Source organism: Mustelus asterias, chromosome 15 (assembly GCF_964213995.1).
Source record: "Mustelus asterias chromosome 15, sMusAst1.hap1.1, whole genome shotgun sequence".
NCBI lineage: Eukaryota > Metazoa > Chordata > Chondrichthyes > Carcharhiniformes > Triakidae > Mustelus > Mustelus asterias.
Window position 1 is genome coordinate 71,061,165 of NC_135815.1, and position 23,921 is coordinate 71,085,085.

Here is a 23,921-nt window from a genome sequence, read left to right on the forward strand (position 1 = left end):
CAACAGTAATTGGCTGTCAAGGGTTTTGCAACATCCAGATGTGGTAAAGATGCTAAATAAATTCAAGGTCTCTCGCTATTTTTGGATATGTGGCTGCTCTCAATAGGATTTATTTTAAAATCTGATTCCATGATTTGCAGTCTCTGGATTAAATCTAAAACAGCATTATGTAGCAACACTAATCTTGTTAAAATACAGGCAGTCCTCAACTTTATCACGTTCGATTTACAACGAACAGCACTTACAATATTTATAAATTGACACTCCATTTCAACTTTACAATGCCAGGGCTGAATATTCAACATGCACACTGACATTCTGCACCATCCGTCCGTATGACCAAACAGGTTTTATTAGGTGAAAATGTTTCATTCTGTTAATTTGTTTTGACAAACCGTTGCATTTTAATGCATTTTTATGCTTATGTTGTATTGAATACGTGCTCAGGTTCAAGGTTAAACAGCAGTGATAAATACCTTCAGTATATCCCCCACACTAACCGAGGAACTTGTGCTATGGCATGCAGGCATCAACAGTCACCTCAGCAACTTGAGAGGGCAAGAATTGACAGCATTTAACACCGCCGGGGCACCCCATGAGTGATCATCGGCCTTGGTTCAGAAACTAACCCCCTATTTCTAACATTGTTACTATGGGAAAATCGGTTCTGGCTTACGACATTTCGACTCGGAACGTGATTTCCAGGAACCAATCGTGTCATAAGTCCTAGTACTGCCTGTATTATGCAGCATCATTTAATTCAATGGTCTAGTCTGTTGGCACCAACTATTTAGGAAATGGTAAAATTTTAAAGAACAAATTGTATCCCATTTTGGAAATCAGTCTGTGATTCTGTCCCTATCTAGCCTGTAGGCCACAGAGAATGTAATGCATCAGACGAGCACAACAGATAAAGGGCATACATATTCTTGACCTTCCAGTCAATTTTCATTTCCTATAAACCCGAAAGGAGGCAATGGAGGTATGCATACAAAACAGATCGCAACTTTCTAATATTGATGTGTTCAAATACATCGTACAAAAAGAACGGCATCATCTTGTAGGGTTAGCCTAAATGTTTGTTTAACCTTGAAGCTCACGCCAGATTACAACCACAATATGCTTTCAGTTTAGCAGGAACCAGAACTTCCAGTCACAGCCTGCACAGGTGGCTTTCTGCCCCTTTTGCAATATTGACTGGAAACCAACTCTGCTAGCCTTCTCTTCCAATTTTTGAGCATCAGAACAGACCAAGTGTGTGGAGTGTCCTCCTGTGGTTTAAAATTCTATGATTCTCTAATGTCAATTGAACCACCAAGAGCAGTAAAGTCAATACTTTTCAACAATACATGCTTCTCTTCACAAGCGTGGACTGGAGCTGCTTTTCCCTTCAGGAACATATCTAATGATAGCACTGCCCACTGTTTGACTTGGCCTTCCAGTTACTATGACATCAGCTAAGAGCATATTTACATTATAAAATCTTGAAATACACAGGTTCAAATCCACTCCATTACATCAGCCCATAAATTAGGTTATAATGCCAGTTAACTACTGATGGAGTGCTGTGTTGTCAGATATTTTGTACCAGATATTAAACTATGGCCTTGTCTGCCTGTATTCTAACTTGCACCAGGTCTTGTTCACTCATCATCTCTGTGCTTGCATACTTACAATGGTTCTCAGTTCATCAACACTTGACATTTAAAATAGTCATTCTTATGTTCCAAACACTCCATCACCTCTTCCCACCCCATTTCTGTAACTTCTCCCAACCCACCAAGAATGCTGCTTCCATCTAATTCTGGTCTCTTATGCAACCACTAGCACTTCGCCCCACTATTTGAGTTGACATAGCCCCAAGCTCTGGAATTCCCACTCAAAACTCTGCCTCTTCTCCTTTTAAGATGTTCCTTCTCTCCAAAATTTGGAAGATGAGAACATTCCCACATTATCATCCTTCCCAGAGGCCAGAGAGAGATCAATCACAAGGATACACAAAATCAGCGTCCACAGAAAAAGGAGTGTAGAGGAAGGAGGCGAAGGGAATTGAATGGGAAGATGCCATGGGGATAAGATGCCATGGGGATAAGATGTTGGGGTGATAGAGGAGTAGACCAGCCACAGAAGGAATTGATCCCTTTGCCCCCTCCCTCTTCACTGTCCGAAGCCCCAAACACTCCTTCCAGGTGAAGCATTGATTTACTTGTACTTACTTCAATTTACTCGACTGTATTCACTGCTCACAATGTGGTCTCCTCTACATTCTTTTTTTATTCACTCATGGGACATGAGCGTCGCTGGCTGGCCAGCATTTATTGCCCACACCTAGTTGCCAGAGGACAATTGAGTGGCTCTGGAGTCACATGTAGGCCAAACTAGCTAAGGACAGCAGATTTCCTTCCCAAAAGGACATTAGCGAACCAGATGGGGTTGGAGAGAGCAAACACAGGTGGTGTGACCACTTTACAGAACATCTTCGCCTAGTTAACAAGCATAACCTCAACTTTCTGGTTGTTTCCATCACAAGTCACCCTCTTGCTCTCATGCTCATGTCTGTCCTTGGCCTGCTACAGTGTTCCAGTGAAGCCCAACGCAAGCTGGAAGAGGAGCACCATCTTCCAATTAGGCACTTTACAGCCTTCTGGACTCAACATGGAGTGCAACAAGTGAACACTGTCCTCCATTTTGAATTTTGTCCACCCTCCCCCCTCCCCAAACTCTCTACTTCCTTCTTGAGAATGTGTATAAGGTAGATTGAGAAGAGGAAAGGGTTAAAATTGGGATGCGTAACTAGGAATCAGTTGAGGGATAAACTGGTTTTGGAAAGGGCCTGAGGCGAGGGTGACAAGGCCCAGCGAAACTAATGCTCACGTTAAAGAAACTGCTAATAGGTAATTGTGGTTCTGGCTTCGGAGAGATTGGCCTTTTGTTCTTGAAAGTAATCTAATCAGAAACTTTAATAGCCATGTCCTTATGTGGCTATCGCCTTTTGTTCTTGAAAATAATCTAATCAAAATGTAACAATACAGCTATGCCCTTATTGGCTAACAGAAGTATGTGGATGTATCTCCGTCGTGTATAACTGAAACTGTTTTGTAAGCCAGACAGAGACTCACGAACCCATGCTTGATGCGCATGGTCTTGCGATCTCTCCTCCGATGCAATAAAGGAGGTTTTCGGAGAAATCTGTGTCTCATCAGTTTTTGATCTGACTTCCGGAAAACGAATTCTACAATCTCACCCCCCACCTCAAGTGCTAGTATGTGTCTTGTTCATTTTTTGCTTTTGGACAGTGTTGATCTTCATTCTATTAACATTTACTTTGGACCAATGCTTTGTGTCTTTAATACTATCAATACCACTCCCTTTGCCTTGTGCTCTATGAAATTTATCATTTAATCTCCCCCTCCCTCAAACCTATCCCCTGACCTTCTCTTTTGCTCCACCTGCCCCTCCCTTCTTTTTTAACAGCATAAAATAGATCACATTCCTACCTCTCTTCAGTTACAAAGAGTCATATTGGACTTAGCAGTAACTCTGTTACTCTATTGACATATGTAGCACATTCTGTTTTTATTTCAGATCTCCAGCAGTTGCCATCTTTTATTTTTATTTTAATGTTTAATTCACTGCTACCTCTATTTCAGGAATGTCTAACTTGAAGAAGTTTAATAGCATTTCAGTTTGTCTCTTTCACCCTGTTCAGCTTCATTGCTTTCTCGTTCCACTCTGGTATTTGATGATGTGTTTTCCCAAACACACTGTCCCAGCCACATGTCCTTCCTGAGTGACTATCTCCAGCTCTGACTTACCCCACATGGATTCTAATGGAAATTCAATCCTTCATGTTTCGAGCAACCTAGGATTACAGGTTTCTCCGAGACATACAGCGTTCTTCAGACTGCTATTCTTGCTGCAACCTGAGATCCACATTCCACGCCATGTGCCACTATCTGTACATATTCAATCTTTCTGCAGCAGCACTGACACAGCCCATCTTAAAGCCCATCTTCATTTCAACCGTTTCCAGTTCCCTGGTCCTAACTGCCTCCTCTGCACTATGGATGTCCTGTGTCTCTCTATACATCCATCTCCCACCAGGTGAGCCGAGGATCTCCACTTCACGCTTGAACAGAAGCCCCAACCGCTCTCATTCGCCTCTGTCCTCCTCTGCCCAGCTGAACTTGTTCTCTCATTGAACAATTTCTCCTTTAAGCTTGCCTTGCTTCCTCTAAATAAAATAGTGCTGCTATGGGTACCTGCTCTAATTATGCCGGTCCTTTTGTTGGGTATGTGGAATACTCTTTGTTCTAGTCTTAAATCCAGGACCCTTCCCACAACTCTCTATCTGGTACATCGATGACTGTATTGGTGCTGATTCGTGCTCCTGGCAGGAACTGGAAAAAAATCATCAATTTTTGCTTCCAAGCTCTAATCCACATCCACATGGTCAATTTCCAACACTACCATTCCCTTCCTTGACTTCTCCGACTCAATTTCTGAGGATAGATGGTCTATTAATATTGATTATAAGCCTACACCTCACACACTGCTTCCTGTTAGGACTCAATTCCATTCTCATAGCTCATTCATCTCCATCGCATCTGTTCATGGAGGGACCAGGACAGGTTGGTGATGATCTGGACACCTAAAAACTTGAAGCTCTCGGCCTTTTCTACTCCGTCCCTGTTGGTGTAGACAGGGGCATGTTCTCCTTTAAGCTTCCTGAAGTCGATGACAATCGTTTTGTTGACATTGAGGGAGAGATTATTGTTGCCGCACCAGTTCACCAGATTCTCTCACATTCCTGTACTCCATCTCGTCATTGTTTGAGATCCGACCACTACGGTGGTGTCATCAGCAAACTTGAAAATCGAATTGGAGGGGAATTTGGCCCCACAGTCATAGGTGTATAATGTGTATAATAGGGGCCTGAGAACACAGCCTTGTGGGGCACCGGTGTTGAGGATGAACGTGGAGGAGATGCTGTTGCCTATACTTACTGATTGTGGTCTGTGGGTTAGGAAGTTCAGGATCCAGTCGCAGAGGGAGGTGCCGAGGCCCAGGCCATGGAGTTTGGAGATAAGTTTCATGGGAATAATGGTGTTGAAGGCTGAGCTGTAGTCAATAAATAGGAGTCTGACATAGGTGTCCTTGTTATCTAGGTGTTCCAGGGTTGAGTGCAGGGCCAGGGAGACGGATTCTGCTGTGGACCTGTTGCAGCAATAGACAAACTGTAGTGGATCCAGGTAGTCCGGGAGGCTGGAATTGATTCGTGCCGTGACTAGCCTTTCGAAGCACTTCATAATGATGAATGTCAGAGCCACCGGCCGATAGTCATTAAGGCACACTACTTGGCTTTTCTTAGGTACCGGGATGATGGTTGTCTTCTTGAAGCAGATAGTGACCTCAGATTGTTGTCAAGATTGTTGTAGCCCAATCCATCATGCAAACCAGCCTCCCACCCACTGACTCTGTCTACACTTCCCACTGCCTCGGCAAAGCAGCCAGCATAATTAAGGGCTCCACGCACCCCGGACATTCTCTCTTGCACCTTCTTCCGTCGGGAAAAAGATTTTAAAAATCTGAAGTCACGTACCAACCGACTCAAGAACAGCTTCTTCCCTGCTGCTGTCAGACTTTTGAATGGATTACCTTGCATTAAGCTGATTTTTCTCTATACCCTAGCTATGACTGTAACACTACATTCTACACTCGTTTCCTTCTCTATGAACAGTATGCTTTGTCTGTATAGCGTGCAAGAAACAATACTTTTCACTGTATGTTAATACATGTGACAATAATAAATCAAATCAAATTCTGATGATGCTACCTTCTACAATGATGCATCTGACGTGTCTCTTTTCCTTTAACAGAGAATTTCCCCCACTTTGGTTGACAGGGCCTTCAACCAAATCCTCATTTCTCATACTTTTGTCTTCACCCCTTCCTCCCAGAACCACAATAAGGTTCTCCCTTATCCTCACTTTTCAAGTAAAATAAAGTTAAAGTTTATTTATTCGTCACAAGTAGGCTTACACTGCAATGCAGTCACTGTGAAAATCCCCTAGTCACCACACTCCGGCGCCTGTTTGGGTACACTGAGGGGGAATTTAGCATGGCCAATGCACCTAACCCACATTTCTTTGCATTGTGGGAGGAAATCGAAGCGCCCGGAGGAAACCCACGCAGACAAAGGGAGAAGGTGCAAACTCCACACAGACAGTGACCCAAGCCAGGAATCGAACCCTGGTCCCTGGCGCTTTGAGTTGGCAGTGCTAACCACTGTGCCACCCTCACCACCCCACCAAACACTGTATTCAAAGGATTATCCTCTGCCACTTGCATGACGCCACCACCAAACACATCTTCCCCTCCCAGGTCAACATTCAGAGGGGACAATTCCCTCTGCAACACCCTGGTCCATTCCTCTATCAACCCCCATCCTCCCAACACCTTAGCTCCTTCCCTCGGCACCTTCCCATGAAATTGCAGGAGGTGTAACCTCTGCCCCATTACCTCCTCTCTCCTTACCGTCCAAGGCCCCAAACACTCCTTTCAGGTTTCACTTGTTCCTCCATCAATTTAGGCTACTATATTTGCTGCTCACAATGTGGTGTCCGCTGCACTGTGAACACCAAATGCAGACCGCAGGACACCTTTGCTCAGTCCTTGCAATCCCACCTCCGGTTGCTTGCCATTGCAATTCATTATCTTGCTCTCAGGCTCACATTTTTGCCCTCGGTCTGTTACAATGTTCCAATGAAGCCCAACACAAGTTGTAGAAACAACATCTCATTTTCCAATTTTGTACTGTACAGCCTTCTGGACTCAACATGGAGCTCAATAAATTGAGATCATGAACTCTGTCCTCTATTTTGAATTTCTTCTCCCAAATGCCTAACTGCATCTTATTCTCATGTTTTTGCTTTCAGATAGCGCCAATCTTTATTCTGCTATGAACACATTTGTTATTTTGCTTTCAGATGGTGCTGCCCTTTATTCTGCTACTAATGTTTTGCTCTTTAATACTATTATCCCTCCCTTTGTCTCATGTCCCATGATATCTTTGTCATTGAATTTCCTCCTCCCTCTAACCTCAAGTTATTTTGCTCCACTGTCCCTCCCTGCTTTCTCAATAGTATAAAACCCATCACATTCTTATCTCTCTTCAATTCTGAAGAGTCATATTGGACTTGAAGTTTTTCTTGCTCTACCAGATGTTGCCAGACCTGCTGCGTTTTTACAGCACTTTGTTTTAGCTAAGAGATAGTTAGAAAGTGGAGACTTCCTGTTTTTTTAAAAACAGTGGGTATTGTCACCATTATGCCAGCCAACAAAATGGGAGTGGACACAGTTAGGGTTTTCATTTACTCGATCGACAGTAAAAGTAGTTTATTTACTCAGCAAGGAGAGTCTCCAAAGCACAGCAGAACTCAATCTTCAGCAAAATGCAATGAATTGGAAGATAAGTCACATTTTACAAATGGTGTTTAAAATCAGTCTCAGTTATTTACAGCACTGCTGCCTTCAGGCATGATTGACTTCAGGCATGTGGTTACCCAATCAACTTCATTCTTGTGCCACAATATGCAGCCACGTTTAAAACGCCACTTACTTATATTTTTCATTTTACTCTTCATCGTGTGTAATGGTGGTCAACACCAACATTTCTGCCATTCTGTATTGCCTTGCAAAGTGCTACACCATACACATCTCAAACATACCCTTACATTCTGCTGTGGATAACAGAGGGTCACTTAAAATGTCCATACTTACTGGGGTCACTCATTGCTGGCTTCCTGGAGTCTATCCGTCCAGCTCCATACACAACTGTACGCCCCATCAAGCCTATGCTGCCATTAGTTTGTAAAAGGTTGCTCCTGGTAGAATACAGTTTAGTATTGGGTACTGTAGTCAATATTATATCAAGAGAAGGTTTGTTGTAAAACGTCTTGGCATTGACACCCAGACTCCCCTCAGCTTGCACTGCATGAATAGATGGACGTGGCTGAGGTGTTCCAACACTTGCGGAATCTGAAACTTGTTTGGGTCGTCTTACTGCATCCTTGGTTATTGGCTTTCTACAATTTTCACATTTTGCATGGTCTTCACTTTTTCTCCCACAATTTTTACATATGCTGAAGAATTCATCGAGTGTCTGCCCCTGAAATTTGGAAAACAAGACGGAAGAATTTTTACAAAAATCCTAATATTTGTTCTGTTGAAAGATCTTGCATTCCTCTCTCCCTCGCAATCCTAAATCTGGAAATTACCAAGATAACAGATTAAAGTCAAACCGAAAACATGAAAAACATTTTTCAAATTCAAAGTGTTTGAGTCTTAAATAAAGCAGAAAATTCTGGTAACATTCGGCAGGTCAGGCAGCATTTGTGGTGAAAGAAACTTGTTTTTGAAAAATAGCCCATGTTTACATTTTATAAGCAACAGAATAGGGGAGGCAGAGGAGAGGAGGAAAGGACAAGAGGGAATGTCTGTTATAGGACAGAGGGTCAAAGTGATTCAATTATGAAGGTAATGAAGGCAATGGTAATGATACAAGAATGTAAACTGGGATCAGCCAAGGGTGTAAATGACAAAAACAGAAGCATTACCAGCATCATCTACCACATTGCCTTGTACTTACCCTGGTTCTATACCTGGATATCTATCTATAGACATCCATACCTGGATATCCTAGCAATTCTGTAATATTTTGCATTTCCAGCATTCATAGTATCTATTATAGAACCCCTACAGTGCAGGAGGGGGCCAGTTAGCCCATCGAGCCTGCGCTGACAACAATCTCACCCAGGCCGTATCCCCGTAACCCCATTTATTTACCATGCTAATCCTCCTGACACTATGGGGCAATTTACCATGGCTAATCCACCCAATCTGCGCATCTTTGGACTGTGGGAGGAAACCGGTGCACCCGGAGGAAACCCACGCAGACACGGGGAGAATGTGCAAACCCCAGACAGACAGTGACCCAAGGCTGGAATTGAACCTGGGTCCCTGGCGCTGTGAGGCAGCAATGCTATCTTTGGTTAGGTCTGAAAAGGTATTAAATGATCTTACTGTAGAGAAAACAATTACATACACAATGATAGTAAAAAGGAAAAGCATATATCGGAAACCGAATTAAAACAGAAAATGCTTTGTTCAATTAGCATCTGAAGGAGACGAGAGAAGTCAGTGTTTCTACAAGATGGTGGTTGAGTGCTTGTCTTTTTTAAAATCATGAGATGTGGACATCACTGGTTAGGCCAACATTTATGTCGCCTAACCCTAATTGCCCACAAGAGGGTGGTGGTGAGCCACCTTGAACTGCTGTAGTCCATGTGGTGTAGGTACACAGTGCTATTAACTTAAGACGTTGCAGGATTTTGCCCCAACAAGTGAAGAAACAGTGCTACAGTATAGAATCGAGATGGTGTGTGGCTTAGAGGGGATCTTGCAGATGGTAATGTTCCCATATATTTGCTGCCTTTATCTTCCGGAGGTTAGAGGTCGTATGTTTGGAAGGTCCTGTTGAAGGAGCCTTGGTGAGTTGTCACAGTGCATCTTGTAGCTGGTGTACAATGCTGCCACTGTGCATCACTGCTGGAGGAGTGAATATTGAATGCAATGGATGGGCTGTCAGTCAAATGAGCTGCTTTGTCCTGGATGGTGTCTAACTTATTGAGTGTACTGGGAGCTGCACTGATCCAGGAATGATGTGGAGTTGCCGGCGTTGGACTGGGATAGGCACAGTAAGTAGTCTCACAACAACACCAGGTTAAAGTCCAAGAGCTTTCGGAGCGCTGCTCCTTCATCAGGTGAGTGATCCAGGGAAGTAGAGAGCATTCCATTATACTCCTGACTTGTGCCTTGTAGATAGTGGACAGGCTCCAGGGAGTCAGCTGGTATGTTGCTCTGCACAGAATTCCCAGTTTCTGACCTGCTTTGTAGCCACAGTATTTATATGGCTGGTCCAGTTCAGTTTCTGGTCAACAGTAACCACCAGGATGTTGATAGTGGGAGATTCCCCACTATGATATGAGTCCACTATGAGTCTGTGTGGAGTTTGCACATTCTCCTCGTGTCTGCGTGGGTTTCCTCCGGTGCTCCGGTTTCCTCCCACAGTCCAAAGATGTGCGGGTTAGGTTGATTGGCCATGCTAAAAATTGCCCTTAGTGAACTGGGATGCGTAGGTTAGAGGGATTAGTGGGTAAATATGTAGAGATATAGGGGTAGGGCCTGGGTGGGATTGTGGTCGGTGCAGACTCGATGGGCCGAATGGCCTCTTTCTGTGCTGTAGGGTTTCTAAGATTCTAAGATAATGCCATTGAATAGAGGGGAGATGGTTGGATTCTCTCCTGTTGGAGATAGTCATTGCCTGGAACCTGCTTGGAATGAATGTTACCTATCAGCCCAAGTTTAGGTGTTATCCAGGTCTTGTTGAAAATAGGAAAGGACTGCTTCAGTATCTGAGAAATAGTGAATGGTATTGAACATGAACATCTCTACTTCTGACCTTATGATGTAGGGAAGGTCATTGATAAGCAGTTGAAGATGATTGGGCCTATGACACTAAGCTGAGGAAGTCCTCCAGTGATGTCTTAGCACTGAGATGATTGACTTCAAACAACCAACAACCATCTTCCTTTGTATTCTGAACGACTCCAGCTGGTTTTCCCCGATTTCCATTGACTTCAATTTTGCTCGGGCTCCTGGAATGCACACCGAGCCAAATGTGGCCTTTGATGTCAAGGGAAATCACTCTTACCTCACTTCGAGTTTAGCTCTTTCGACCATGTTTGGATCTAAGCTGCAAAGAGGTCAGTAAGAAGTCTCACAAGACCAGGTTAAAGTCAGGGTCACCTGATGAAAGAACAGTGCTCCGAAAGTTCGTGATTCCAGATAAATCTGTTGGATTTTAACCTGGTGTTGTGAGACTTCTTACTATGCCCACCCCAGTCCAACGCCAGCATCTCCACATCATGGCAATGAGGTCAGGAATTGAGTGGCATTGGCAGAACCCAAACTTGGCATCAGTGAGCAGGGTGTTTCTGAGTGAGTTGCACTTGATAGCACTGTCGTTGACTCCTCCCATCCCTTGCTGATGATCAAGAATAGACTAATGGAACAGTGATGGCAGAATAGTATTTGTCCTGCTTTGTGCGTACATGACATACCTGGGCAGCTTTTCACATCGTCAGGTAGATGCCAGGGTTGTAGCTTTACTGGAACAACTTGGCTTGGGGCATGGCTAGTTCTGGAGCACAAGTCTTCAGTATTATTGCCAGGATGTTGTCAGGGTCCATAGCATTTGCAGTTTCCAATGCCTTCAGCCATTTCTTGATATCATGTAAAGTGAATCAAATTGGCTAAAGGCTGGGATCTAAGATGCTGGGGACCACTGGAGGAAGCCGAGATGGATCATCAACTCAGCACTTCTGGCTGAAGATTGTTGCGAATGCTTCAGCCTTGTCTGTTGCACTGACATGCTGAGCTCTCCCATCAAGGATGGAGATATTTGTGGAGCTTCCTTCTCCTAATAGATGTTGAAGTGTGCACTGCAATTCATGACTGGATGTGACAGGGCTGCAGAGCTATTAATTGGGGGATTATTTAGCTTTATCTATCGCATTATGCTTTCACTATCTGGCATGCAAATAGTCCTTCACCAGATTTGATACCAAATTTTTAGCTAAGTTTGGTGTTGCTCCTGGCATGCCCTCCTGCACTCTTCATCAAATCAGGGTTGCTCCCTCAGTTTGATGGTAATGGTAGAATGAGGATATGTTGGGATATGAGGTTACAGATTGTGTGGTAAACAATTCTAGTGCTGCTGATGTTATTAAATCCCAGATTTATTAATTGAATTTAAATTTCACTAGCTGCCAGGGTTTGAACACGTTCCCCCAGAGGTTTTTGGATTACTAGTCTGGTGACATTACCACTACGCTAAGATTGACAAATGCCAGTTTAGCAGGTTTACTATTTACGGATAAACAACTTCCACCCAAAACATGAACTGGAGTTTCTCTTTTCAAATGTCGATGGACCTGCCACATTTCCAGCATTTCTTATTAGCTTATAATTTTAACTAATAATTACACACATTGGGCCTCATACTCCTGTCTATTGTTAGCTCCAAAGTATTTTTCTAAAACTGTCTACGAGTAATCTGAGAGAATTTACTTGGTTCATTTATCAATGCACAACATGAGTGAACTAAATGCCATCTCATACTCATTATTTGTACAGCAGTGGAAATATGGTGCTAGTCTAGAGAATAACTTTCTGCCCCAGATCAGGTTACCAGGCAATTTCAGCCCAGTTATCTAACAAAATATAAATCAGTACAGCACTTAGTGAAATTCTACCACCGAAACCTGTGTACCCACACATTTAAACACATTGAACATTAAAGCTAATTGTATAATTTGAAAATTTAAACAGAAATGTACACACTCTATATTTGCCATGTCAAAATAATCAACAAAAACACATCCTCGTTGAAAACTGCACACAAAACTATTCAAGGCCTATGACCGATCAAATATACGTGAGTGAAGTGAATTATTACCAAGATCAAGAAGAATGGTCATTACTTTGTTCCACAAGATCATGTTGCATGGAGGGCACTGTGGGGTGGAGAGAGGACAAGACATTGCCAGCGTGCACAAAGCTTGTGGGGTCAGGGTTCGAAGACAAGGGAGAACAGGGGCCAAAAAGGATGCAAGTTCCCAAAATAGGTATTGATATAACTTGGAAACCAGGATGCAAATGGCAAAACAGCCAATTGGGAATTGGAATCCCAGAGCAACTTGAGTCGAGGTGGACAGAGGGAGAAAACTAATGTTTTCTACTTTCCTGACAGATTTTAATACTGTTGTTCCAGATCACATGGTTAAAGGCACGAATGATGCCTGTCACCTAATTGACCACTTCACTTTATCATAGAAGAAATAGAAATTTAGTGATGGGGAATGGGCAGGAAAGTGGTGTTGAAACCCCAAGATAAGGCATGATTATATTGAATGGCAAAGCAAGTTTAATGGGCCATATGATCCACTCCTGTCCATGTCTCTTATGTTCTTATAATTTTTACAGAGTGAAGTCTCACCTGTTATGTTTATTTCAGACAGACATGCATCCCAATTCATATAATCCTGAACTACTACTGTACCAATCAGAAAGCTTGTTTTTTTTTAGTAAAACAAGTCACTTCTGCAAATGACTTCACATAGGGCATAATTGTGAACACTGTCTGCATGGTTAATGTTTCCACATGCTGTGCATGATGCTTTTTTCATTAATATTCTGTAGAGATACCACTCAACAGAGACAATTGGCAACACACATCCGAATACAGAGCTCAGATTACACATCCCAAAATAAACAGATTAACATATCGACTGCCACCCACCACTTTTTGCCGAGAATTTCAAGGCACTTGCTGAAATATCCCAATCGCATCAAAAGATTCAACTTTGTCCTTCCCATTAACATCAGACGTTACTGTGTTCTCTGTTAAGTTTTCAACTAGTATATAGCTATAGCACCATCAATCTCTACACATGCAGGAGAAAGTCTCTAGTGCCCACCTCAGTATGCGTCAGGCTTTGTGGAGCAGAAGCTTCAACAGTTGATGATTCCGGGAATGCTGCTGTTAAACCTTCTTTTAGTCGTTTCGCCAGAACACGTCTTTTAATATTTGGTATGGGATACATCTGTTCTTCTAATTCTGGAGAGCCAACATCTAACAAAAAAAGCAAATATCTTTCTTTGTAAAGAGCTTAAGAAACTGGCGATACTCTTAACAATACGAAAAGACTGTTAAATTTGCAGTGTGCTTGCAAAAAGTAAAATATTGAAGATGCAATCTCTGTTTGAAAAACATTATACTGAATGACAGCACCGAAGAATTCAATCTATAGTGAGTGACATAACACATTTGCACTCATCACCGTTCAAACCTGGAGCAGGGAAGCTAATCCAGGTTTGAAAGGTCACAAACCTGAAAATTAACTCTGTTTTTCTTACTACAGATGCTGCCTGACCTGTTGTGTATTTCCAGCATTTTTCAGTTTTTTTTTTATTTTAACCACTCCATAGTGTTCATCTGATTAATATCATGTAACTAGTTGGTCACCTCTCACCCATAGATCTACTGACCTTTAACTGAACGGTAACCACAGAGATAATAAAATCATCAAAGATAGAAACACAAAAACATAAGAAATCAGCTTTCAACAACTCACACTCACCTCTTTCATCAGGCTCCATTAAAATAATACTGTCCACTGGAACCCTTTGAACATCAGCTGGGTATTCTTTCCTGAAATCATACAACGGATTTTAAGATAAAAATTGGTCTTTGCACTAAATAGATTTTCCAGCACAATTTTCACAGATGATATAACATTTATTTAAATACATTTCCTAGTGGGGAGGCGGTGGTCTAGTGGTATTGTCACTGAACTAGTAATCCAGAGACCCAGGGTCATGCCCTGGGGACCCAAGTTTGAATCCCCCCCATGGCAGATGGTGAAATTTAAATCCAAAAAAGCTGGAATTAAAAGTCTAATGATGACCATAAAACCACTGTCGTTAAAAACTCATCTGATTCATTAATGTCTTTTACCTGGTCTGGCCTACATGTGACTCCAGACACACAAAAATATAGTTGACTTCTGAAGTGGCCACTCAGTTCAAGGACAATTAGGGATGTGCAATAAATGCTGGTCAGCCAGCAACACCCACAGCCCATGAACGAATTTTTAAAAACGCACACCCCTTGCCAACCGCAATATTCAGACTACCCACAGCACTAGAGCAAGATCCAACTCTTACAGAAGAGACCATTTACATTCAGTTAGAAGAGACACTGCTAATACAAAGCAAAGAATGTTTTAAGATTGTCTGATCCAAACTGATTGATTACTTCTTCCAAAACTAAAGTTCCTTGGAATTCCACCTACAAACCCTGGGGAAAGGGAGGTAAAGTTCTGCTTTACTTAAGATTTTACCACAGATGGTTCAATATGGGCTTTATTGGTGACTATGATATGCTTATGACCCACCTTGAACTAATAAATCTAATAAGGAATCCTTCCTTAAACTTCTTCACCCATGGAGGAGGGATCAGAAAGTTAAGCTGATTAGATCAGATGATTAAATGAAGAGGGTTGGGAGGAGGCTCATATGAAACAGAAACATTGCCATGGACCAACTGTGGCCAAACGCCTGTTTTGCATTGCAAGTCCTAAGTACTTATAAAAGACCAATGAAAATTAGCCTCGGTTTTTGTGAACAATTCTGCATAAAACAATTATTTTTAAATGACAGATTACAAGGTACAAAAACATATGTACATGCAATTCATATTCTGATGAGAAACCAATAATTAAGGTTTGACAAGATCCCTGCATTTACATGGCAGTGAGATGCATTTGAGTGAAGCACTGAAATATGGGACCTATTATTCATGTCATCCTGCATTTAGCAACAGCACACCTGCAGCTTCACTATTAGGTAGAATGCATTAAGCGACGTTATGCAAAGCACATAAGGATAGATAAGTATCCACCTGTGTAAAACAAGAGAATTAAGATACAAGCTGAGCCAATTCGCCAAATGGATTCTAGTTTCATCAAAATTGGGCTCGAATGTCAAAGCAATGGTATACTTGTATGATACAAGTAAAAATATTGCTATCTTGTACATGCGAGACTGAAGGCTTGAGCAAAACAGAGAATTCTCACAAATCGTGGTGCATAAACAAACATTCAGCTCGTTGTCATCCTTTTGGGTGCCTTTTGAAAATTTCCTATGTATTTTTTCACAATAAAAATTGTTACCAACTACAAGCTACTTTCTATAGATTTCCAAATATGATTAAATTTACAATGAAATAGACTTGTCTTCTCAATCCAAACTATATTCAGAACAAGTTTTGATGCAATGAGGCTGAACAGTAGTCACCTTGGTAGAGTAGCAGACTGTATAATGATCACTGATTGAAAAATTGCATTGCATCCTTCAAACTAACCCAATCCAATATTATTCCAGTCTGAAACTACTTCAATGCATTCACTGTTTGCAAGCAACTGTTTTGATTTATAATACCTAGATCTGATATTAAAATGGCAGTGCAAGAAAATCATCTGCAGAGATTAATGTTGATTGCAGTTTTGTTAGTGAATAGCAGACCAGCAGAATTAAATTTAGGTCATTTCTAAAACATTTATATTGAGCTCAGCAACTGAGATCGAAATTTAAAGTGGTTGGATCAATGAATGCATGATCAGAATTACATCAAGTACATCCTGCATTATTTTGCAATGTTTATCGTGCAATACTAATTTGGCAAAAAAATGACTCCTGCGGGTTGGCAAGGTCACTCCGAACACCAGTTGTGGTAAATGGAAAAATACCATCATGGTAGATAAAACACTAAATGAGGGCAGGTGAACTTGCACGTCTTGATTGAAGCCACTTTAAATGAAGTCCCAATGAGAAGCACACAAAGCATTGACACCTAATGAAGCTATTTATGAGGCTGCGCAATGCCAATCCCAGTTGTTATACAAACACATCGGTGACACTTACCCTTCATCAGTTAAGCCAAGATTGCTTTAAAAGACGAAAGAAAACAAGAGGTAATAATCTCGCATTAATGTTACAGGTGGACACATGGCAAATTATTAGTTTATTACATTTTTGTATCTTTCAGTTACAAAAGGAAAGGCTCCTTAAAACCAACTCTGATTATCTTTATAATAAACTTTGGTTATTTTAAAATTTCCAACAATGTCACCTCTGGGAACCAAAATATATGCTTAACCACAAAACTGAAACTTAAATTCCAATTAAGTTTGAACCGTTTATAATTTTATTTCATGTGCCTTGAAAACCATATCCCTGGCTTTATCTTTTTATGCTGCACTGTAAACTTGAACAGTATCAGAATAAGAAATTCAAGCTTGCAAAATGCATTTGCCATTTTCAATTATTAGCTATGCCATTTACAATGGGTTGAGATTTTTGTGGTTTAAGATTCATTCAACAGTTAGAAATATCTTGTGCGTAGTGATTTGGATCAAATTGTTGCTGTATCTCTTAAATGACACAAAAGGTTTACTACAAATTGAAAATAATTCCTGTTGAAGAATTTCTAAGTGATATTACTATGATGCTACAGCATTATGATTCACCTCAAGTTTGTGATCTAGTTAAGGTTGGCTGAACTTCAATGTTTTACACAATAATCTTAGAGCCCAATCATGCACAGGCTTTTATTGCTAAGCCAAGTTTAAATGCATAAAGAACCAAATCAGATTAATGACCACACAGTCTTCAATTTGTATTGAAAACATCTCTTGCGCTCAAGAGAGCCAGCCAACTCTCTTTAGTTACATGTGAATAACTTCGACCAGGTTTGGTTACAGACATTTTTGGAAATACGGTTCAAATGAAACGTGGTGTGTTTGTCTCTCAACAAGTTACAATAAAAACTTACTGATTTACTAAGATAATATTCATTCAAAACATGAGCAGTAACTACAGTGTAAGTAGCTAAAAATGAGAAATCATCTTTCCAAAAAAGAAGACTTCAAATTTCATTATTCCGACTCTAGAATACTCAGCATACACTGATCTAAATAATTTTGGCTGTGTTAATTCACAGTAAATGCATAATAAGTCAACAGCTGTAAAGAACCAACACATCAAATAAAACAATTACAGATACTGAATGATCTATGGATTGACAATACTTTTGCTTTCTCACAACTTTTATTATATAAATAAATCTGATATTAATGCTGAAACTCCTTAGCGCTTACATTTGTAATTTGCTTGTATCTCAAAAACTTGCTAGTGCATGCATGGGAATCAAATGGCAGCAAAACCTACAGAGAAAACTATATAATTTCTTAAAATTTTTGCAGCCATAATTTGCTGATCAACATTTGATGCAAAAGATGCTGCAAATAATCAACAATGGCAGCAGGTAAACACGGCAAGATCAGGGCTTGGATAGCTCAGAAATCAAATTAAACTCATCCATGTAACTGATCTATTTTTGGCAACTATTTTGCATTTTCAAAAATGTCCTCATCCACTTCGAAAAGTAAACAGTCCCTCTGCTGGTAGCTTCAATTAGATTTCACACAGTAATGCAGTCACTATAATAACAGCAGTTAAACTGGGGCTGTGTTCAGTGAAAAGCAGGTTAGGTGTGCCACTGAGCTAAACACACACAAAAAAATCTTAAGATTCAAAAAGACTTGTAAAACTTGAGGCTGTTTTCTATAAGCATTCGCTCACCTCGAGCCTGCACCCAAATCAACCCACCACCAACTACAATGAAGTTTAAAACAGGTGAATGTGAAAATTTGCAGTCCATTGCCATGTGCAACAAGACCAGGACAACATTCAGGCTTGGGCTGATAACTAATATTCAGGCCACACCAGTGGCAGGTGATGATTATCTCCAACATGAGAGGATCTAACTATCAACCTTTAGCATTCAATGGCAATACCGTCACTGAATCCCCCATGATCAACATCCTGGGGGTTACCATTGACCAGAAACTGGACTGGACTAACCACATAAATGCTGTAGGAATTTTGCGGCGAGTAGTTCACCTCCTGACTCTCCAAAGTCTGCCCATCATCTAGAAGGTATAAATCAGGAGTGTGATGGAATAGCTCCACTTGCCTGGATGAGTACAGCTCCAACAACACTCAAAAAGCTCAACACATCCAGAACAAAGCAACCCGCTTGATTGACACTCCATGCACCACCATCAAAATGCATTTCCTCTACCACTGAAGCACAGAGGTAGTAGTGCATACTTACCATCTGCAAGAAACATTGCAGCTCCTTCAACAGCACCTTCCAAGCCCGCAACGCCTACCAATTAGAAGGACAAGGACAGTAGATGCATTGGAACACTATCAACTGCAAACTCGCTGCTAAGCCACATAGCAACCTGGAATTATGTCACTGTTCCTTCATTGTTGCTGGATCAAAATCCTGGAACTCTCATATTAATAGCATTGTGGGTGTGCCTACACCACATGGACTGCATTGGTTCAAGATGGCAGCTCACCACCACCTGCTCAAGGAGAATTAAAGATGGGCAATAAAGGCTGGCCGAGTTGCAACGCCCACATTTTGTGAAAGAATTTGAAAAAGGCAGTGCCTAATTCAGAATTCTCAGCAAAGAGTCTTCCTTTCTCAATGGAATATATCTATGAGAGGGATATACCATCTGTGGCTAACAAATCAAGTTAAGGAGTTGCATCAAACTGAAAGAAATGATGCAAAATGCTGCAAGGATCAACGATAGCCTAGAAGATTGAAAATTTTTTTAGAAACCCGCAAAGAATGAAAAAATCTAATGAGGGTGAAATTAGAATCTGAGAGTAAACTAACAAGAAATATAAAAACAGACAGAAAGCTTCTACGCAAAGAGTAGTTAATGTAAGCATTGGTCCCTTAGAAGACTGGGGAATTAATGATGAGAAATAAGGAAATGACAGAAACTTTGAAACTTTCTGCATCTGTCTTCACGGTATAAGATACAAAAAGCACTCCAAGAATAGTAGAAAAGTAGGGGGCAAAAAGGAGGGAGGAATTTTAAATAATCATAATCCCTGGAGAAAATGTCCTGGAAAAATGAATAGGACTAAATGCTGACAAGTCCCCAGGCCTTTTGGCCTGCATCCTAGAGTCCTAAAGACATGATGGCAGAGATAGTGGATGCATTGGTGATAAAGTTCCAAAATGTTCTCAATTCTAGAAAAGGTCCCAGTGGATTAGAAAATGGCAAACGTATCACTATTCAAGAAAGACAGACAGAAAACAGGAAACTATAGGCCAGTTAGTCTAACATCTGCCATTGGGAAAAGGTTAGAATCCATTACTAAGCAAGGCATTTAGAAATTCATAATACAGTCAGACAGAGTCAACATGCTGCAACTATTTTCTGCGACCGTAATGATAGATCTCCAACAATCACAACCACCTTCCTTTGTGCCGGGTTTGCCTCCAACCAGTGGAAATGTTCTCTTGGATTCGCATTTACTTGAATTTTGCTAGGGTTCGATACCACACTAAGATAAAAGCAAAATACTGTGGATGCTGGAATCTGAAACAAAAACCGAAAACGCTGGAAAATCTCAGCAGGTCTGACAACATCTGTGGGAAGAGAATAGAGCCAATGTTTCAAGTCTAGATGACCCTTCATCAGAGCTCTGGAGTGGTTCATTCCAGCGGGTTACAACAGCCCCCCACTTTCGGGGAACTAGCAGCCCGATCCCGCTGGAGTGAAAGAGGGGGGCCAATCCGGGCCCCGCAGAGGGTTGGGCGGCAGGGGGCATCCACTGGGCATTGGCACCTCTTACCCACCTGAAGAAGGAGCTTGAGGCTCCGAAAGCTAGTGCTGCCAAATAAACCTGTTGGACTTTAACCTGGTGTTGTGAGACTTCTTACTGTGCTTACCCCAGTCCAACGCCGGCATCTCTACATCATTGGCACCTTGGCAGTGCCAGCCTGTGCACCAGCACTGCCCAAGGGGCAAAGTGCCAATGCCCAGAGGGCACCTTGGCACTGCCCACCAGGCATAGGGCAGTGCCAAGGAGGCAGAGCAGTCCCAATGCCACTCTACAGATAGGATCGGTGGGGGAAGGAGGGAGGCCAGCGATCAGGGCAGGCTGGGGTGAGTCAGCCTGATGGAAGGGTTTGGGGCTGGCCCGGGAATGGTCAGGGGACCAACGATCAGGCTGTGGGAGGGGGGGCTTGGAGAGCTGTCAATGCAGGGCCATTGCGCATGCGCATACACAGTGGCCCTCTGCTCAGCGCTATGCTGCCGGTCTCTCCGACGGGAATAGGCTGCGCCCCAAGCTTTATAAATGATAAACACACCAGTGACCGCTGCAGTGCACAGAATGTTCTTCTCTGAACTTCCACTGAAAAAACAGCGTGAATTATTCCAGTTTTCACGCGAATTCGACACTTACAATTTTTTTGGAGAGAAATCCGGCCCAGGTTTGTGAAAAGCAGTGTTACAGCTTTGTGATGCATTCATTACTGCAGCTGTACCCATCGTGCAAGGCATCTTCAGCTTACATCAATCTATGTAAATGCAACTTAAATCCAGATTCAAAACCTGATATGAAGAGACAGCCTCACTCTGCTTCACTTAAGAATCAGTTCGATAAACAGTTCACATTAAGTTCTGATCATTAGCAGCACTTTAAAATTAATTGTTGATTCAACTACTTTTACATTCTAGGGTACAAAGTATGAGTTGTAAGTGCCAGCAATGAAAACAACATATTTATCTAATTTTCAAGGTTGATAACATTTATAGCAACTGGTTAAAGGTCAGCAATAATTACACTTAAGACACATGCCATCCTTGATGAGCCAAATCATCAGGCAATATAGCCAACATGCAAGAGCCTGAATTTTTGTAAATACAGCAAGCAACACAAATTCCATTCATTATTCTAACAGTTTAGAAGAAATTTGGAGTATTATTTTCTACTTTTGTCATATAAAATGTTTCCAGCTTCTAATCCAGATAAGGAGAACACCAAAACAATCACAATAAACGAGCCGACCTACCTTTGTGCTGCTGTTTTTACGATTGACTGTGCATTGGCATGGTGAAAACGCCTTCCACGAACAACAATTCCTGGGCTTGAAGGACCGCTAATTACAAAGTATTTGTTTCGATTTTTATCGACCTCCTTGTTTGATGCAAGTTGAGAGTTCACAGTTGACACACTTTCACTGCAAACAGCAGAAATTTAACATTGCAATACACGCTTAGTAGAAAATGCCATTCTAATTATCTCTTGACAAGTTGCAACGTCAGCAGCTTGGGTGGGTGGAGGAGGGGCAGGTGTTGGCAAAAACAAACTGGCTGGCAGACAACCACCACAAGACTGATGGTGCCAAATATGGAATTCATAAAGGTGAAAGACTTGCACCAGCTTATTCTGAATAAGTTGATCAAAGCCAACACTACTGCAGCCTCTGGGTCAAGCAGCAGAATTTCATGCTAACAAAATTGGCTATGTTTTCAGACAGTTAGTATATCCCTCATAGATACACAATTTAAATTTTGCACAAAAGACAAAGCAGTTTTAGCCTATATTATTTTAGCCGTGTTGGATCTTTGCATCATCCCTGGGTTTTGTGTGTCATGATTACTTTGAGCATTTTGCATTTAATTTAATTCTCTAACTTTATTTGCGTCGTGCATCTAATGAACTAAGAGGTTTCATCGCAGTGCCGCCCAAATTTCTTAAAACATCCAACCTTAAAGCACTGCACTTAACCAACTACACTGCATTCTTAAGATGTATGAGCCGCACAAAGCTGCATGTTCTGTCCCAAGAACACTGAAAATATAATGCATAATGAAAAAGGCCATTTAATCATACAAGTTTCTTCTCTACTCAATGCAACTAGAACATAACCGGTTATTTTGAAAATTCTGTGCGTCAAATTCCCAGGGGAAATTATTTTATGTACATTCAAGTTGGAAAATACAAAACTGAATCCTCTTTGCAGCACTCAAGTAAACTCCAAAATTTATAAATGCATGCTTAATACAAAAGCATATTAGAAATGACAGGAGGGTCACTAGCTTAGTAAAAATCAAAATGGAAAATTCTGGAAATACTCACCTGACCAGGAACATCTGTGGAGAGGCGGGGGGGGGGGGGGGGGGGGGGGGGGGGGAGAGAGAGAAAGAGTAAACATTTCAGACGAACTCTGCCTCTCTCACCACAGGTGCTGCCTGAACTGCTGGGGATTTCCAGCATTTTCTATTTTTATTTCAGATTTCCAGCATCTGCAGTTTGTTGCTTTTGTGACAGATAAGGCTCAGAGGCAACATGAGGAAACATTCCTTTAATCAGAAAATTACGATCTAGAATGCAGTGCCCAAGAGTAGTGAAAAAAAATTCAATAGTAACTTTGAAAAAAGAAATTGGACAAGTACTTGAAGGAGGAACTCAACACGGGGCTTTGGAAAACAGCAGGGGAATGGAACTAATTAGACAGCTCTGCCAAAGAACTGGTACAGGCACAATGGGCCTCCTTTGAACTTTGTTAGAAAGGACATAAAACCATCATTTTGACTTGCCCGTACACCTTGATATCCTGAATCATGCAATGTCACAAACAAGTTTAGAATGTAAAAGAATAACATTGGTTAAAGAGCCTTCAGGGAACCATGGTCATATGACATTTTTGGGCATAACAAGTTCACAAATTTGACTGACCTTAGTTTCTTGCCAGACCCCAGCATGTTGAGTCCAGTTGCATTTCCTTTCAAAGTTTTACAAAATCCACTTCCTTGATTTCTTCTTGAATAGTTTTTCAAGAAAGCAGTACTGTTGACTGATTCTGATGAAAATAGAGGTTTGGTCTGAAAAACAAATTACACTTAAAATGTTTTCTGGATTTTTGTAGTAAATTGCAACTCATGTTTTTAATTGGCCTCTAAACGTAGACATTGAAATTCTCCGCACTGCATTGTCAACTCCAGCATTATTCCTTTTCATTTTAAATCTTTTGAGCTTTTATCAACCACAAATGGAAATAAAACCCAAGAGGTTTTCCTTTTTCAGGTGTTACAAACATGAGGATGTACAAGATAGTGATAAGATGGTTATATTTCAAACTGCCCCTTTTAATTAAAGATAAAATGTAGTGGAGGGGTGCAAGCAACCTCCTACTAGTTCAGCCTGGTGATAAGTCCATGTGACTTGGTTGTCATGGGTACAAGCAAGGTGTCATTTTTTTAAACAACAGGTTTTTTTTATACTTTTCCAATTCAATCAAATCAAGTCCAATTGAGAGTCTCAAGTTGAGACATTTCCGATCCAAGCTGACA

At 41.3% G+C, this 23,921-nt stretch overlaps 1 protein-coding gene across 8 annotated transcripts in view; it reads right to left on the reverse strand.

Annotated features, from left to right (window-relative positions):
- The window catches only part of senp6a (SUMO specific peptidase 6a), a 148,722-nt gene that overhangs the window by 65,565 nt on the left and 59,236 nt on the right, over nucleotides 1-23,921 (reverse strand). For 3 of the 8 annotated variants that reach the window (XM_078230072.1, XM_078230070.1, XM_078230073.1), the window contains 6 exons: nucleotides 23,308-23,453; nucleotides 21,638-21,805; nucleotides 16,609-16,632; nucleotides 14,265-14,335; nucleotides 13,602-13,756; nucleotides 7,783-8,170 (listed from right to left, as the gene is read on the reverse strand). In XM_078230072.1, the coding sequence (XP_078086198.1) occupies nucleotides 7,783-8,170; nucleotides 13,602-13,756; nucleotides 14,265-14,335; nucleotides 16,609-16,632; nucleotides 21,638-21,805; nucleotides 23,308-23,453 (952 nt within the window). Of the gene's footprint in view, nucleotides 1-7,782; nucleotides 8,171-13,601; nucleotides 13,757-14,264; nucleotides 14,336-16,608; nucleotides 16,633-18,609; nucleotides 18,690-18,862; nucleotides 18,889-21,637; nucleotides 21,806-23,307; nucleotides 23,454-23,921 lie in introns of those variants that run through there. The other 5 variants (XM_078230074.1, XM_078230071.1, XM_078230077.1 and 2 more) reach the window with 4 other exon arrangements.